Raw genomic sequence first — 17,290 nt, forward strand, 5'->3', positions numbered from 1 at the left:
AAAAATATATAAAGAATCAATATTTGATTTCTTTAATTTTTTAGTTTTTAGGTTTTAATTGTATTTAACATTTTGAAGTATTTTTTTATTTAATTATATTTTTATTTTTTATTTTATTGTTGATGTTAACTAACGAGATTTTTATTCAATTTTATTGAAAAAATGGTAAGAATATGAGTAGATTTATATAATATATAATACAAAACTATTATTAATCGAAATTATAAATATTTTATTTATTATAAATAAAAAATTTATAATATATTTATTGGTAATATACTTTTATCAAATAAAAATGATAAAATATTATTTTTTAATTTTTTTATTTTATATTATCACGTAAAATTATATTTTAGAAAAAAATTATTTAATTATATATTTTTAAATTGATGAATATAAAATGCGATTATAAAAGTTGAGACACTCTTTTTATATTTCTTCAAATTAGTGAATTAAACCTACTTTTCCCTTTTAAATATGTTTTTATAAAAAACAAAGATGATTTATTTTATTTTAAAATTTCCCAACAAATTTAAGTGTCTTTTTTTATAAAAAAAAAACTTTGATAAACTAGTATGAATGAATTTAAAATTTACTTTGGACTTGAAACACTATTTTTGTACTTAGTAGCTAAAAAATTTTATATCACAAATTGGGATATGATTTTATTTCCTTTCTAATCTATGACAAAATGACAGTAGTGATTATGAATTTATTTGAAAAATGTTTTTAAAAACAATTTTGAAAAATAGTTTTATAGAATAAACATGTTTTGTACAATAAAACCTATTTAGGAATTTGAAATGTTTTTAATTTATTTTCATATTTTAAAAAATATTTTATATATGTATCATTTTATTTTTACTCATTATTTATATTCATATAATTATTTTTAAAAATAATAATTTAAAAATAAGTGAAAATAACTAATATATGTTATCTATCAAACAATTTTTATATTTTTTTTATTTTAAATAACAATTTTTTTAAAAAAATAACTATTAAACAAAATCTATATAATTGAGATGACCTTTATTTTAGATTTTTTTTTACACAACTAGGGATTTTTCTCCCTTTTTTTTATGCAAAATTTCTTGAATGTTATTTTTGGATTCAAACACTATATATATTTTTTTAATTCTTTGAGAATCTTTTTTCAATTAAGATTTGATTTATTTGTTTGATAGCGATGATGAAAGGTTGATGTTGATTTGGGCCCATAACACTCATGATCCAGCCCACAAAGGCCCCAATAATTTAAATCCAATTTCACACATTTTCACAAACTAGTCCTCACACATTTACAATATTACAACGAGGGGCTCGTAACGGATTAAAAAACAAGACAAAAAGTAGCCGCAGCATGAATGGCGTGGTAAACAACACCACCTCAATAGTACTGCCAAACACGCCACAAAAATGTAACGGCGCCATCTTTTAAACCCTCGAAGCCCTGGTCGGACACGTGGCGTGGGCCAGGTCCACGTGTCGTCAGATGGATAAAATTTTGTCCGGTGTGGGCATTGTGGTCGGGGGCCTGCAAGGCGGTCGCGGACGGCAGGCAGCGCGGGAGAAGTTTCACGGGAACGACAACAGCCGCCGTTTGCAACGCGCGGTGGAGTTAACGGCGTTGGTTGCAGCGACGGAGCCGCCTTTTTCCATGAATGCCCCGGTATGTACCGAAGAGGCGTCGTTTTCGCTGGTGTAATTGTATCCTGTTGTTTTGTCGTTTTCTCTCCTCATTAATTAAAATAAAAAATACATAAAGATGGAAAATATGTTTTTTCCCATCAATTACAAAAATGCCATTATAATTTATTTCTAAAATAATAAAAAAATAAAAGAAATTAGTTTGAAATGAGATGGTAACACAGTAGTACAAGTACAGCCCCAGGAGGGAGATGACCAGTCTAGCATCACAGACGCCCGTGACAGGGCCCCCACCTTCACCATCGTCAGATCAAGTCATCAAATGTAGGACCCACCGCATCACCTTTATTCGATTGGCCGGTCATTGGAAAATAGTCCCCCGAGTACGTACTCACACTCTACGCTTCTCCACCCTCTCCATTAAATAAATAAAATGTTAAAAAAATTGAAAAACATGAAAAAGATCGAGAGAAAATGGAAGGTGGCGGAGAAGACCAGATGTCTGAGATATAAATCATAGAAGATATCGTTTGGGAGGGAGGAAATTTTGCAAATATCGCCAGAGGGGAGGAAAGAGAAGCTTGGCATTGGGGAAGTTGACTCGTGTCAAAGGGTGGTTGTGTACGGTGTCCAACACTTACCCAACACCCTCTCATTCTTTGCAGCCGCAGCCTCTGCAGCTCTATGTGTGGGTGGTGTGTGTTGTGTGTGACATTGCTTCTTAAACGTTAAAGTTAAAGCACCAGCCCCCAAGCTCCACTTTTTCAGAGGGAGATAAGAGAGGGAAGCACCGCTGGGCGCTGGTGTTGTGAACACAGTCGTGTTGAGAGCTTTTCTGGGTCATCCTTTATTTTCGTTTTTTTCTTTTTTCTTTTTGGTTTTTGAGAGTGTCGGTAGCGGTGGGGTGGATGCAGAGGCTGTTTTTGTATCTGGGGTTCTCTGTCTGTGGTATTCTGGGTTGGAGCTTTTGTGGGTTTCTCTTCATTTCAGCCGTTGCATTCTCGTCTGGGAGAGACAGGGAGAGATGGGTAGTGGTGGAGATGGTGAGAGGATGAGGGTTGATCTCGAGGGAGATGGGTTGCAGAGTAGAAACATCCAAGGTGACGTCTCGGTTCTTTTCCTTATAATATTTGTTTATATTTTTTTTTTCCTTATTCTATATGTTTTCATGTATGGTTCTCTGCATGAACTTATGAAGGGGAACTCAGGAAGACTCGTATTAATGGCTGAAATTTCATATTTTGTTATTTTCATTTCATTTAAAAAAATATTTCAATGGAAATGTCTTGCATGACCATGTCTCTGATTTTGTTTTTCACTAGCTTGGAGGTTTTTTTCCCTCTCTTTCTCTCTCTAAAACTAGTTGTCGTGGGATAATCATGGAATATTGAGGGGAAAATGCTTCCTTATATGTGGTCAAAAGTTCCATTATGATCTGTCTTTCTCTAGAATACTAATTGGATTGTTTTATGTACCTTCTATTCTTCAACTTGTGATTTCTCTCAAAATGGCTACGGTTGACATGTCCATGAAATTTCTGATGGCTACATGCTTTAGATTTAAGACTTTTAGTATAAACTGTAAATCCATATTTCTGGTTGGTATTCTGTATTTCTTTTAAATAATCTGTTCATTTGTTTCTTAATCTCTGATCAAACGGGTTCCAAAAATGTGTGTAGCATGATTACTTTCTTATTACTTGCCGGGTTAAGATGTTAATGTTAATATGTTGTGACCTTAGATGAAAATGATGATCTGTATACTGAACTATGGCTTGGATGTGCTGGGCCTCTTGTCAACATTCTGCGTGCCGGCCAGAAGGTTGTCTACTTCCCTCAAGGCCACATAGAACAGGTTCTGCTCTCCCGTCCATCTACATTTCTGAGGTCAAGTAATTTTTGTGCTTTGGGATTAAAATGATTCCAAGTCTAATAGAGAATTGGGTGTTTCCTTGGGAATGAAACTATACATGGTGTTTTTCTTCTATAGTATTTGAGGGCACATATCCATTAATTTACAATGGGGAGTCACTGGGAGACAAACAAAAGGAATCTTTCCAAAAGTTGGAGCAATTCCCTGAAAAAGTGAGATTTTTTTTTTAAAAAAAAAGGTTTAATGATCTCATACTTTGGGATCCCATTGGTAATTCTAAAAAAAGACTTACTTGCTGCCTGCACAAAATTGATTCATTTCAAATGCTATTTAGATCTAAATGGTTTGGTTTTGTTTCTGATTCCCCCCAGTGTAGTACGTGCCAGGAAGAATATGAATGTTTTTGTAATTTTCTTATGAGTGGAAAAAATTGCCAGTTTTCTTACTGATGTGAATTCATATATGGCTATTTGAATTTGGTATAGGTTGAGGCCTATACAAACCAGGATGGCCAAATGGAAATGCCAATCTACAATTTACCTTCTAAGATTTTCTGCAAAGTTGTTTACGTTCAGCTAAAGGTACCTCACATCTCTCTGCAGGCATGTTTTTAGATTGGAATTTATAGATGGCAAAACTGTCGAGGCGTGTATGTATATTTTTTTACCTATTTTTGGATGGCTTTCTTGTTTGTCAATATGGTATTTCAGGCTGAAGCTTGTACAGATGAGGTGTTTGCGCAAGTTACTTTGCTTCCAGAGGCAAAGGTTAGCTACTGAGACGTTTATATTCTTACTAATTAACTAGTTTGTGCATGAAAGTCTTCTGAAACTGGAAAATGAAATTATGTGTATTGCAACTCATTTGATGATGCTATTTCAGAATTTATATAATTAACCTCAATTGTATTCCTTATAGTTATCATTTTCTGATTTTGGTGATTGTGAAAGTTTGCATGGCAAACTTGTGCCTTTACAAATTGAAGTTTAGTCCTTTTGTTTCCATTTGATCTTTAAATGCTTCTCTAGTTCATACTGTAAGTTTAATGCTCTTGCCCTTGACAGCAAGAGTGGCGAAGTCCAGATCATGGAAATTCTCAGTTTTTCCCTCGAAGAACTCATTCATACTCCTTTAGCAAGACTCTCACTCCGTCTGATACAAACACACATGGTGGGTTCTCTGTTCCGAAGCGACATGCTGATGAATGTCTTCCACCTCTGGTCAGTATCCTTGCAATGATTTCTTTTTAAATAGCCCTCTTAAAAATCTCAAGAGACTTTTACCTAGTGGATTCAAGCTTCTCTTATTGCTTTAGCAAACCGTATAGATCCATAGACTTTGGCAGATACGATAATCTTTACTCACAAGTAACATGAGTTATTTGTTAAAATAAGGACAAATAAAAATAATAGGGGAGATTCTTTACAATATGTAGGTATTTGCACTTTCAAAATCTTAGTATAAAACTCTCTCCCTTGTGGATCCACCTTTATGTCATGTAATCTTATAGTAAATGATCTAGATAAGGAGCCAAATTTACATACTGTGGATGTTATTGCAGGACATGACCCAGCAACCCCCAGTACAGGAACTGATTGCAAAGGACTTGCATGGGACTGAATGGCGCTTTCGCCATATATTTCGAGGTATCTTCAATATACTTCAGTCATTAAAAATTTGGACTCAAAAACAAAAAGGAAAAAGAACATTTTAAGCATTACTACTAGTCTGTCATTGCATCTCATGGATGAAGGGGATTTTGTTTTGAATCAACCTGTTGTGTTTGAGATGACGTTTAACTAAACAAGTTGGTGGAGTAATAGCAAGACAACATCATAACTGCCATGATAAATTAGAAATGCAGTTGTTTTTTGGATCCTTAAAGCACCATTTCTTTAAGTGAGTACTAAAAAAAAAACATTCTTATATTGATGACAACAAAGTCAGGAGGACCTACTTCAAGTCTCATTTAGAGCATGTCAGACCAACATTCAGGAGCCCTGCTAGTGTATTAATAATACACATGTCATTACTTACTGTAGACCATTTCTTACTCTCATGCAATTTTTTTCCCTCGACCTCCTGTCTCTAATTGTTCTGGACCCCATCTTATTTCTTACCTGCATGTTTTCCCCTAATAAATGCAGGTCAGCCAAAGCGGCACTTGCTTACTAGTGGTTGGAGTCAATTTGTGACATCAAAGAAGCTTGTTGCTGGAGATGCCTGCATTTTCCTTAGGTTTTCTCTTCCTCCCTATGTGTTTTTTTGTGTAGTTGTACTGTACCTTTTCTCTTTTATTCAAAGCATTATGTAAACTATGTGTATGTCATATTTGATATTTACAACTAGACTTTGGATTCATAGCAAAAGTTTGTAATAACCAGCTGCCAGTTGTTTATGTAATATATTGATCTTTTGAATGAATGGAAGAGTGAATGATTAACTGATGATAATAATAATAATAATAATATTTTTGGTTTTTAGGGGAGCAAATGGTGAACTTCGTGTTGGGGTCCGGAGAGCTACAAGATTACAAAACAATGTATCAGCATCAGTACTATCCGGCCACAGCATGCAACATGGCATACTTGCAAGTGCCTTCCATGCCATTTCTACGGGAACCATGTTTACTGTATATTTCCGTCCTTGGTAAGCTATTACCATGTTATAAATAGTAACGATCAAATTGACTCCAGTTAGTCTTTTTGGTACTTATAGCAGTTTCTCCATGCACAACAAGCATTAGAATAGTTCTGATCTAGGAAGTCATTTACATATCTTTTCTGCAGGACTAGTCCTGAATTTATTATTCCTTATGACCAATACATAAAATCTGCTGAAAACAATTACTCAGTTGGAACAAGATTCAGAATGCTGTTTGAAGGTGAAGAATGTTCACAACAAAGGTAAGCCTTCATGGATCTATCTGCTTCATGCATGATTTGTTTCTTCTGTAATTCTTGCATTTGCTGACTGTGCAATGGCATAATGCTGTTGTATGAGTAAATGGTCCAAATTGCAGTGAGTCATGCTATGATCATTGAATGCAAAAAACGAAGGGAAATAGAAGTAAAAAAAAAAAGAGGCATTTCTTGTGTCTTGTTTCATAACCGAATTTTATTCATTGTATCAACCAGATGTGCAGGTACTATAGTTGGCATTGAAGATGTTGATGCCATTAGGTGGCCCAATTCAGAATGGAGACGTTTCAAGGTAAATAGCTTTATTTTCTGTAGTTAAATGTTGTTGTTCTTGTCTTGTGTAGTTGATTATCTACTTCTTTATTTTAGGTGCAATGGGATACATCAGATATGACTCCACGTCCTGAAAGGGTGGCTGCATGGAACATCGAGCCAATAGAATTCATTAAGAAGAAGCATACTTCTATTCTACCCCAACTAAAGAGGGCACGCCCAACTGATCCACTGTGTCCTGCTATTCCTATATTGGTTGGGGATGGTCAGTACTCTTTATCTATCTTATACTTTGTGCCACAACTCCTTAAGAAAATAAGTCTTCTTAGGTCTCCATATTTATATTGTGTATCTCTCGTGAATGAACCAATTGGATGATTTTTACCTATTCTCAATGCTTATTGCAAAATTAAGTTGAGCACACTAAAATTCAATCAGGGGTCTTGCAAGGTCAAGAAAACGACGATATAGGTGCTCACAAGCCAGATACATCAAAACTGTCATCATTGCTGGTTGTTCCTCCACCAAATTCCGATTGGGGTCCTCAGCACTTCCCAATGCATGACCCATTCTATCAATGTCCTGGCAAAACAATATTGTTCCAGGGTGAAAACCCTCTGAGTTCGGGGATTGCTAATGGCTGCTCCCTAACATTTACCTATTGTGGAGCCTGTGATAATGTTGGAGGGAGCACAAACTTGTCTTTTGCAAATCTTGACTCCAGCAATTGTGAGTTCCAGGATTGGAGGGCTCTAGAGCCGAAGGGCAATGAAACTTCATTTGCCCAACAGAACCGCATTGACAAATACAAGCTTTTTGGTGTAAATTTAATTAATAGTCCAGCGGAGCTCCCTTCACCACAAGTTGCCAGTTCCAGTGAGCTGCAAAGTCCTTGTTCCATTCCTCCAACATCTCAGTCAAGCATTTCTGAATCTATCCAAGCTTCAGAGCCATCTAAGAGTGTTTCTGGCGACCTCTCAGACAAACAGTGCAAGAACTGTTGCTCGGTCATGGTCAGGAGCTGCACAAAGGTAGTTTAGAATCACTGCTAAGTGAGTTACGGTCAGCAACTTCAAAGAATTTGATATAAAACCATTTCCAAGAGATTGGGTGGATTGTTTCTCTTCATAACGATAGATGGACTGTTTGCTAATGGAAAAGCTAATCTTAAGACGATATATCCGGGTTCTCTTTCAGGTACTCAAGTATGGAACTGCCCTTGGAAGATCAATTGATCTTGCACGCTTTGACGGGTATGATGAGCTCATTGTCGAGCTCGACCAGATGTTTGATTTCGGAGGAAGTTTGATGGATGGCAGCTGCAGGTGGCATGTAACATACACAGATGATGAGGGCGACATGATGCTGCTCGGAGATTACCCATGGCAGTTCAGTACCAATTCAAACACAACAATTCTGAACATATTTCTTGATGTATCAATACTTGAACACTCCTGCTCACTTGGTGATGTTATTATTGTTATAAATGCAGGGAATTCCGGTCTATGGTGCAGAGGATCTTCGTATGTCCAAAGGAAGAGACTGAGAGACTGAATTCAGCTACACCCTCATGATCACTGCTTTCTGCTTTCATCTTCTGTTTCATATATTTTTTTCTTTTACATACAATATGCGTGTTCTTGTTTGAGTTTGTGCTTTCTTTGTTGAGAGCTTGAACAGCTATGTTGTTGTGTTTCTTCTTTGTAAAAGATGCTGGTGCCATATATAAGATGCAAATGTCTACGATTTGCTAACAGCAAATTTCTAAATTATGTTTGGGAAATGGGTTGATTTTTGTTTCCATTTCAATGATTTCATAAGCATGATGTGTCCAGTAGGCATATGGGATATTTGAAATTTTCTCATGCCCTGTTTGTATTCGGGGTTGTTTTGAAGTCAAATTCTCCTAAAATTTGATAAAAAAAAATTATCATGTTTCTTTGGAGATCATCCAAACGACGTCGTTTTCGTGATTTGTGACAGTAAAGGTAAAACGACATCGCTTTATTTGTGCTGTGTTGGATCCTTATCCAAAACATTGTATGAGTCCAACGGATAATCTCTAAATCTGAATTTTCCGTTCACTTTCCCGCCATTACCCATTTTCCCACTCAACTTTCTCGAGAAAATCACGAAAGAACCTTTTTTTCTTTTTTCTTTTTTATAAAAAAAAAAAAAAAAAAAAAAGGCAATTCAAAATTCCAAGCCATGTTGTCTTCACTATTTTTTCACACAAGAACAACAATCCCAAATGCCAATGATCTTCAATTCTCAAAGCTTCATAGTGCCCTTACAATTGGGACATCAGCCCTTAATTTTGAGGTCAATTCTCAGCCAACACCCCCTCTGAAAGGTCATCTCCGAAACCGATCTGTCCCAAGATCTCAGTCTTCTTCAGACCCACAAAGCTACGAAGAAGGAGATGAAGAAACCCTAGTTCAAGACTTGAGGGTGCCAGACCATTGGTTGAATCCTTCCAAGGCCTTGGAGGTATAATTCTAGTTCTATGGATGTTTTAATCTTGAGAATTCATCAGGTAATTCTATGTAATCGAACAATTCTTGTTGGAGTTCTTTGAGCTTACGGATATCAAGTGATGATATTGAAACCCCTTATGGATAGAATCATTTGTATATGGGAAATGCTGAAATGTAGAGGAGAATTGGGTTTCTGGTTCAGTTTCATCTGGCAATTTTAGAACGTGAAGATATATTGTGAATTGAGCTGTGGGGGTTTGTAATTTGGGTTGATTTCCTTTTGATCAGTCTCCTAATACAGTACTTTCTGCAAAATTGTGTCCTTTCACCTGAACGGGAAAGGGGTTCCAACTCAATATTGCTTCTACTTTTCCATCATGTGAGATGTCGGAATTACAGCTCCAGATAGCATAGATATTGTCCATTCTTGTTCCAAAGTGTCTTCATGACTTTAAAATACGTCTACATGGATAAGAGGTATAACGTGAAAATTTTCCCATATTTGGTGTGTGATATCACAATTGATAGGAAAGTGAACAAACAAGCCGAAATGGCTGAATCCTAGCCTTAGGGTTCAGGCCGTCACATGCCTGGTTTCCATTTGAACTGCTTGAATTTTTTTAGTGTTCAAATTGTTGGAAAGTGTCGCAAATTCTAAAATATTTTATAAGTCGATATATTATTGTAATTTTAGACTTTCTAAGGAAAGTTGTTGGAAATATTTCTATAAATATTATAGGTCATGAGGGAAAAAAGTCATGAGATGGAGATGGGCCTACAGAGAATATACTAGGTGAATAGAGATGTGAGAGAGAATGAGATATCCAATGGAACGAGGGAGGAGATATCTCGGTTGTATCTGATTCTATCCTTTGTAATGTTCTCTATTGTATAGTGGAAAGATTTTCTCTCATCTGTGTATGTAGGCATGGTTGATCGAATCACATTAAAACCTTGTGTATCGTATGTGTGATTATTTTATCTTTGTGTTCTTGATCTAACACTATTGGTATCAAAGCTTCTGCTAACACAACACAAATCTTTTTGTTCCATTCCTGTATGTGTTTATGAGGAAACTTGAGTTCTATGAACCTCATTTATAGTTTTTATTCTGTACCTGCAATGAACTATGTGATTTCTACCATTGGTGGCAGGAATCAGAGTGGCTTAGAGTTACTCTGCATAAGTGGTTGGATGATGAGTACTGTCCTGAGGCAACCAACATTGAAATCAGCAGGGTTGCTGCCAACTCATACTACAGAAGTTTAGTAGAGAAACAAACTGATCTGGGTGAGATTCTGTTGAAGATGGCCAGAGAATTAGAATCCATTTCCTATCAAGAAAGCTTCCATGGAGCTTTCTCATCAGCAAATGCAGCAGTTGATCTAATTGCCCAACGGATTGAGCAGGATTAGTTGTTTGACTAAGTAAGCCTAAAGCTCCTATGATATATAACTGGAGAGACTTTTCTTTTCTTTTTCTGATTCTGGTATCTTTTTAATTGTTGGTTCTCTTTATGTGCAATAACTGTACTGTCCTTTGTGAAACTAAGAATTCAAAGCTCTTTGTAACTTCTATTTTTTTATGATAAGAAAATTACTAACGCTTGAAATTTTGTAGTAAAATTAGTCCATTTTGCTGGAGAACTTAGGAGTGGTTTGGGCTCACTCTCACATGGAGAGCAAACACAAAGAAAGAACTGCAAATTGGGGGAAAGGAGAAACAAATTGGGAAATGAACATGCAAATTGTGGAGAGGTGACTCAAATCCATGACCTCATGTCAAACCAAGTTTTAATAGCATGTTGAATTATGAATTTTTTTTAGATGTTCATCTTCTTCTCAAAACTTTTCCCCTCCATAACAGTTATGTTTGGAAGCCATGTATCTCCACATACGCTAAGGTCTGGAAACATTTTTAACTTTTAACTCAAAACCAAACTTGGATTCTATTCAACCTTGTCATGTCCATATCTCCTCATATATCCAATTAGGAATTTGACAAAATGTGTATAATGTACAAATCAATTGAATATGATGAGGTATGGAGATTCGGACATTGAACATTGGTCAATCAGTCAATTAAAGCTTTTATGTTTCAACACAAAAAAAATCATATTTACTTTCTGAAAATGATGTTCTTGGAATCTGATAATGACATATATAAGCTTCTTAAATTGTTGTGTTTTGTTTATCAGTCCTTAGGAGTTTTAAACTATTATAACAAGGACCACAGACTGGAAGCTGGTTGGTTATAATACAGATTGTGAAGCTGCAATAACTACTATAGTAAGAGTATTTTCTTCACTACTTGAAACTCTACTATTATGCATGTTCTTTGATTTCTATTATCAGTATGGAGTAAAGAGAAAAACAAGTCACCAATAGGGAAGTATCTTATATTGCAACTATTAGGGTGAAAACATTTGTATTGATTGGAGCAGGAGAAGTGGTTAAATAATATCTACCCGAAGCAGATCTTTATAGTAATGGTTAACTCTCATCTTTTAAATGACACGAAGAAATTTACAATTTGTATACCGATTGTGTCCATTCATTTGAGAGCAAAGTGTCACCCTCACTTGTTCTTTTATAAAGAACAAGAAGCTTTTGGGCACATCTCTACAAATAGAGAAGCGTAAAGAATTCTAGAGAAGCTTAAAAACATCCAAACATTTCTATACATAGATGGGAGAAGATAGAGTAGTGTGGAGATTTTTAAAGAGTTCCACAATTTTTCTTGTATATAGAATGAATTTGTATGAGAAATTCTAGAGACTTGTAGAGATGTAAGTAACTCTTCCTGAGAGTTTCCTTAGTGCTTATAAATAAATGATGATCTTATTTGATTAAGGGACTAAACACGTAGTATAATTGTGCAATATAAGTTTCATTCTATTTTTAAATTTTCATTGCATTTCAATATCGTGTCTAAAATTTTTCAATGTAACATATGGTAATACTTGTTTGAATAGATCTATTTATATTTGTTGAACATTAATTCTACTATGGTAAATACATATAGAATCTACCTTTATAAGGTTGTAAAAGATGAGCTGTCATTTGTATTCAAAAGAAATTGTCTTATATTTATTAAAAATAATTATAATATCATATAAGATTGATGACTTCAGCTTCCAATTAATTGGCTACTAATCACAATCTTCTATAATCAAGTGTTCAATAGCATTTTGTCAAGTGATATCCACAACATTTCTTATTAGAAGATCTCGTAATTAAATTTAAAACCAAATTAAAAAGTAAATATGTAAAAGCATAATTATTGGCTTTCAATACATATTTTTATTTATCTTTTTCCGTCTTCATATTTTCCTATATCTCATTCTTCTATCAGTTTTTTTAAATTGAGATATTTATAGCCCTTGTAAAAGGTATTTCAGTTCTTTTTGGATAATTAAAATTACAAGGTAAAACTCAAAGAACCATGTTTTAGAAAATCTTAGCCAAACATAAAACTCATCTCTTAGGTACACTTATCTTCCTTTCTTTTATATATATATATGTTTCATTTTTTATGAATTATCATCTAACATTATTTATGTAAATAATTTTTAAGACTTAATTTATTAATTTTTATATATTGTAATCTTCTTAATTTTAATATATTCTTAGAAAATTTTATTTTGTAAAATGTTAATAGTAAGTGTTATAAAAATTTCAAATTATGAATATAAATAATATTAAATTGTATGTTATCTTCTTTAGTTGATAATTATAATGGTTACTTATCTCATAAGATATCTTTTTTTCTTCCATCATCATTTTAATATTTAAACTTCTATTTAATTATATATTCAATAAAAACTATCAATTTTTAATTTTAAGTGTATTTTTTAATATTTAAACTTCTATTTAAAAGATTAAAAAAAATGAAGTATTTTAATGAGTATTGATTGTTATGTTTGGTGTTGAAGTACCACTTTGCAAAACAAGGAATATTTTTTTCTTTTTTTTTTCTCTAGTCAATAATTAAAGTTAAAAGAACAAAATGCTATCTAAATAAACCAATATCTTCAAGTGAGAATATAAGAAAGAAAATAAACAAGTATTTATTCAAATAAATAATCACTTAAGCTCGGGAATTATTTTTGAAAATTACTTTTAAAAATAGTTTTTGAAAACTATTTTATGTTTTGTAAAACAAAATTCTATTTCCGAACCTAAAATGTTTTTAACATAATTTTTATTTTTTAAAATATGTTTTAAAAATAATTTTATATGTTATTATTTTATTTTAAATCATTCTTCATATTTATATAATTATTTTTTAAAATAATTATTAAAAAACCAATTGAAAACAACTTAAATCACTTAAAAGATTCATTGAAAACCATATTTATATAATTATTTTTTAAAACAACCCTTATAAAACAATTGAAAGCTTGTTTATTATATTTAAAAACAAAAACAGAAAATAGTTTTAAAAAACATATATGGTTCTAAGTGAAGAATTTGATAATTTAGCAATGAAAATAATGGATCTTATTATTTCTTTTTATTTAGAAATGTATACAAGAATGTATTATGAATTATAGAAAGAAAGAAAGAAATAATGAAAATCTTATGGTAGATGAAAAAAAATACATTCCTTTATCCTAAATCATGAGCCAATCGGACAAACTTTGTCCTTTCTGCTTCCTATCATTTACTTCCTTCCCTTAATACTAAGTTCTGAAAAATGTGCGTTAGTCCCCAAAACTACCATCTCTGATCACAAGGGATTTGAAAAAATCGAGGATGAATCCATATCCCTCTAAGCTTGATGCAGTCTTCAGATTTTTGGCTGCTCTGGATGCTCTCATTCCTAATAAAGCAGTTCAAATCATCAAGCTCCACCAGTGTCCCACAAGTAGTAATCGACACATTTTCCGTCAATCCCAACAGTTTCTTCATCTTATTCTGTTCAAAATAATCCCTACACGGTGAAAATGGCAGACACCGCTCACTACCCAACCAGCTTCCTCCCTTCTTCGCCCTGACCACCTGGTACCTGGTTCCGCTCTTGTTCTTCACATTAAACGCTAAAGCCCCAGTACCCGTGTCCAGGTAGTAGAAGTCTCCATTATGATAAGTGGCGCAAGTAATGGTTTTGAAGTGATTAATGTGATACATCAACGTATGCTTGGTCCATTTTTTGTCTCCACGATGAAGCAAATGCAGCTCCAAGTTCATGGCATCGCTTCGGCCGATGACAGAGACGATGCAGTCTGGAGAAGTGGGTGGAGATGAGAAGGCGGCGACGTGATCAGAGAGTTGGGAGTGAGGGAAGTGGGGGAGTGCTATTTTGGCGGAGGAGAAGGGGCAGAGGAAGAAGATTGAGCCTGCTTTGAAGAGAAGAAGCCAGCCTTGGTAGGAGGCAATGCAGGTGGCGCCACTCATTTCTGGGATGTCAAGGTAGTAGTGTCCTATTGATTCTTTGTATAGGAGGCATTTTGAACCATACCCACGGAGGAGTAGCCACGGTTTTTGATTTGGTGCAGACTCGATTTGAGCTGAAGCAGTCAAAGAAGCAGCATACCAGTGTTTGCAGATTCTGCGGAAGCAGAGAAGCTCGATTATGGTTAGGCGGAGGGCGATTAGGGTCAAGAGGTCTGAAGGAAGATCAGACCATGGTCTGGCCTCTTTGCTTCTGTAAATGCTGATGCTGACACTCCTAGGTGTATCTCTGATTAAAATGTTTTATTTCCGTTAGTTCAAGCTTAGAAAGCACTACTTCCAAGGCAGAAATTTTGATAGAAAATGGGGTCCAGTGTGTCCATTGACAAGTTAAATACATAAACACCTAAAACAAAATCATAGAAACATTATATTACATTTTAGCAGTTAAAGAGAGTATGATACGCGTATAAAACCCAAATCTTATAAGGTTAAGTTATAAGAAAAATTAATAATTTAACATGATATCACAGTTTGATTCAATGAGAGGTTATATTTTGAGTTGTCCTTTCGTAATTTTCATATTTGTTTTTCACATTTGTTTCTCCCCTTCCCCAATTTGCAGTGTTCTTTATCCATGTATCTCTCCCCTAATTTGCCCAATTTGCAGTTCTTTGTCTAGGTACATCTCTGATTTTAACGTTTTATTTCTATTAATTCAAGCTTAGAAAATATACTTCCATGCCAAAAAATTTGATAGAAAATAAGGTACAATGTGTCCATTGACAAGCTACTATAAAAACAACAATTCAAACATACGAATAAAACAAAATCATAGAAAAGCTATTGAACATTTTGGTTTTAAAGAGAACATAATATGTATATTGAACCTAAATCCTACAAACTTCAGTTATTATGAAAATTGGTAGTTTAGTATGGTATCAAAATTTGGTTTGACAGGAGGTCATATTTTTGAGTCGTCTCTTCACAATTTGCATATTTATTTTTCTTTTTACTCAATTTGCAATTATTTGCCTATGTATCTTCCCCCAATTTGTCCATTTTGCAGCTCTTTCCCTATGTTTTTCTTTCCCAACTTGGAGTGTATATCTCTCCATGATTTCTCTTCTTCCCCAATTCGTCGTTATTTGTCTATGTATCTCTCCCCTAATTTGCTCAATTTGCAATTCTTTATCTATGTATCTCTCCCTTGACTTGCAATATGTATATCATTTCACATGCAAGTACGAACCCTTCCTCACATATTGAACTCGATCAAATCCTGCAAGTTTAAGCTTTTAAAAAATATATATATTGATAAGAGTAAAAAAAATAAATACAAAAATGTCTCACTCAATCTGGTGTCAAATGTCTCTTACTTCTTCTTCATATCTCAGGAATATCTCACTCATTCAATCCCAGTCTCACTCAATTGGTGTCTCAATCAATGTCGGATGTTTTTTTACCTTTCATCATATCTCTGTCCACTCGACATAGTTTTTAGATGTTCATCTTCTTCTCAGAACTTTTCCCCTCCATAACAGTTATGTTTGGAAGCCATATCTCCACATACACTAAGGTCTAGAAACATTTTTAACTTTTAACTCAAAACCAAACCTAGATTCTATTCAACCTTGTCATGTCCATACCATATATCCACTTGGGAATTTGACAGAATGTGTATAATATACAAATCAATTGAATATGATGAGGTAATATCTACACGGTTGGGAGCAAATCTTTATAGTAATGGTTAACTCTCATCTTTTAGATGACACGAAGAAATTTATAATTTGTCTACTAATTGTGTCCATTCATTTGAGAGCAAAGTGTCACCCTCTTGTTCTTTTATAAAGAACAAGAAGCTTTTGGACACATCTCTATAAATAGAGAAGCGTAAAGAATTCTAGAGAAGTTAAATACATTCAAACATCTCTATACATTGATGGAAGAAGATAAAATAGTGTAGAGATTTTTAAAGAGTTCCACTATTTTTCTTGTACATAGAATGAATTTGTATAAGGGATTCTAGAGACTTATAGAGATGTAAGTAACTCTTCCTAAGAGTTTGCTTAGTGCTTATAAATAGATGAAGACCTTATTTGATTAAGGGACTAAACACATAGTATTTTGCTTCTGTAAATGCTAATGTCGGCACTTCTAGATACATCTCTAATTAAAACGTTTTATTTCCATTAGTTCAAGCTTAGAAAGCTAGCACTACTTCCATGCAGAAAATTTTGATAGAAAATAAGGTACAATGTGTCCATTGACAAGTTAAATACATAAACACCAGGATAAAACAAAATCATAGAAATATTATATGACATTTTAACCATTAGAAGAGAGTATGATATGCATATAAAACCTAAATCTTATACGATTAAGTTATTAGAAAAATTAATATTAACATGATATCACGGTTTGATTCAATGAGAGGTTATACTTTTGAGTCTCTTTTCATAATTTTCATATTTGTTTTTGACATTTGTTTTTCCCCTTCCCCAATTTGCAGTATTCTTTGTCCATGTATCTCTCCCCTAATTTGCCCAATTTCCAGTTCTTTGCCTAGGTACATATATGATTTAAACATTTTATTTCTATTAGTTCAAGCTTAGAAAATACTACTTCCATGCCATAAATTTTGATAGAAAATAAGGTACAATGTGTCCATTGACAAGCTACTTATAAAAACAAAAAT

General features: G+C 33.9%; 2 protein-coding genes and 1 long non-coding RNA gene across 7 annotated transcripts; all 3 read left to right on the top strand.

Moving 5' to 3' along the window:
• Positions 1–2,151: 2,151 nt before the first annotated feature.
• LOC117917827 (auxin response factor 2A-like) lies at positions 2,152–8,488 on the top strand. 3 transcript variants are annotated; one of them, XM_034834245.1, is made up of 14 exons: positions 2,152–2,750; positions 3,392–3,504; positions 4,008–4,103; positions 4,233–4,289; positions 4,587–4,742; positions 5,084–5,168; positions 5,670–5,760; positions 6,007–6,171; positions 6,312–6,428; positions 6,660–6,735; positions 6,813–6,981; positions 7,155–7,747; positions 7,914–8,104; positions 8,209–8,488. In XM_034834245.1, exons 1-14 carry the CDS (start codon positions 2,675–2,677, stop codon positions 8,288–8,290), a joined length of 2,067 nt encoding a protein of 688 aa, XP_034690136.1. In that variant the 5' UTR covers positions 2,152–2,674; the 3' UTR covers positions 8,291–8,488. The 3 variants fall into 3 exon arrangements, with proteins under 3 accessions (XP_034690136.1, XP_034690137.1, XP_034690138.1); XM_034834246.1 differs by having other exon boundaries at positions 7,167–7,747; XM_034834247.1 differs by having other exon boundaries at positions 2,668–2,750; positions 3,392–3,536.
• A 258-nt stretch (positions 8,489–8,746) lies between these two features.
• On the top strand, positions 8,747–11,682 carry LOC117917678. 3 transcript variants are annotated; one of them, XR_004651739.1, is made up of 4 exons: positions 8,747–9,206; positions 10,348–10,620; positions 10,814–10,950; positions 11,391–11,682. XR_004651739.1 is itself a non-coding variant. In XM_034834032.1 (3 exons), exons 1-2 carry the CDS (start codon positions 8,925–8,927, stop codon positions 10,606–10,608), a joined length of 543 nt encoding a protein of 180 aa, XP_034689923.1. In that variant the 5' UTR covers positions 8,747–8,924; the 3' UTR covers positions 10,609–10,620; positions 11,391–11,682. The 3 variants fall into 3 exon arrangements, 2 of the variants coding, with proteins under 2 accessions (XP_034689923.1, XP_034689922.1); XM_034834032.1 differs by lacking the exon at positions 10,814–10,950; XM_034834031.1 differs by lacking the exon at positions 11,391–11,682 and having other exon boundaries at positions 10,814–11,321.
• Positions 11,683–13,754: 2,072 nt separating this feature from the next.
• LOC117919144 lies at positions 13,755–14,984 on the top strand. The gene is made up of 2 exons (XR_004652040.1): positions 13,755–14,607; positions 14,694–14,984. It is a non-coding gene; the product is annotated as an uncharacterized LOC117919144 (long non-coding RNA).
• Positions 14,985–17,290: the final 2,306 nt, after the last annotated feature.

The sequence above is a fragment of the Vitis riparia genome, chromosome 7 (assembly GCF_004353265.1).
Source record: "Vitis riparia cultivar Riparia Gloire de Montpellier isolate 1030 chromosome 7, EGFV_Vit.rip_1.0, whole genome shotgun sequence".
NCBI classification, from domain to species: domain Eukaryota; kingdom Viridiplantae; phylum Streptophyta; class Magnoliopsida; order Vitales; family Vitaceae; genus Vitis; species Vitis riparia.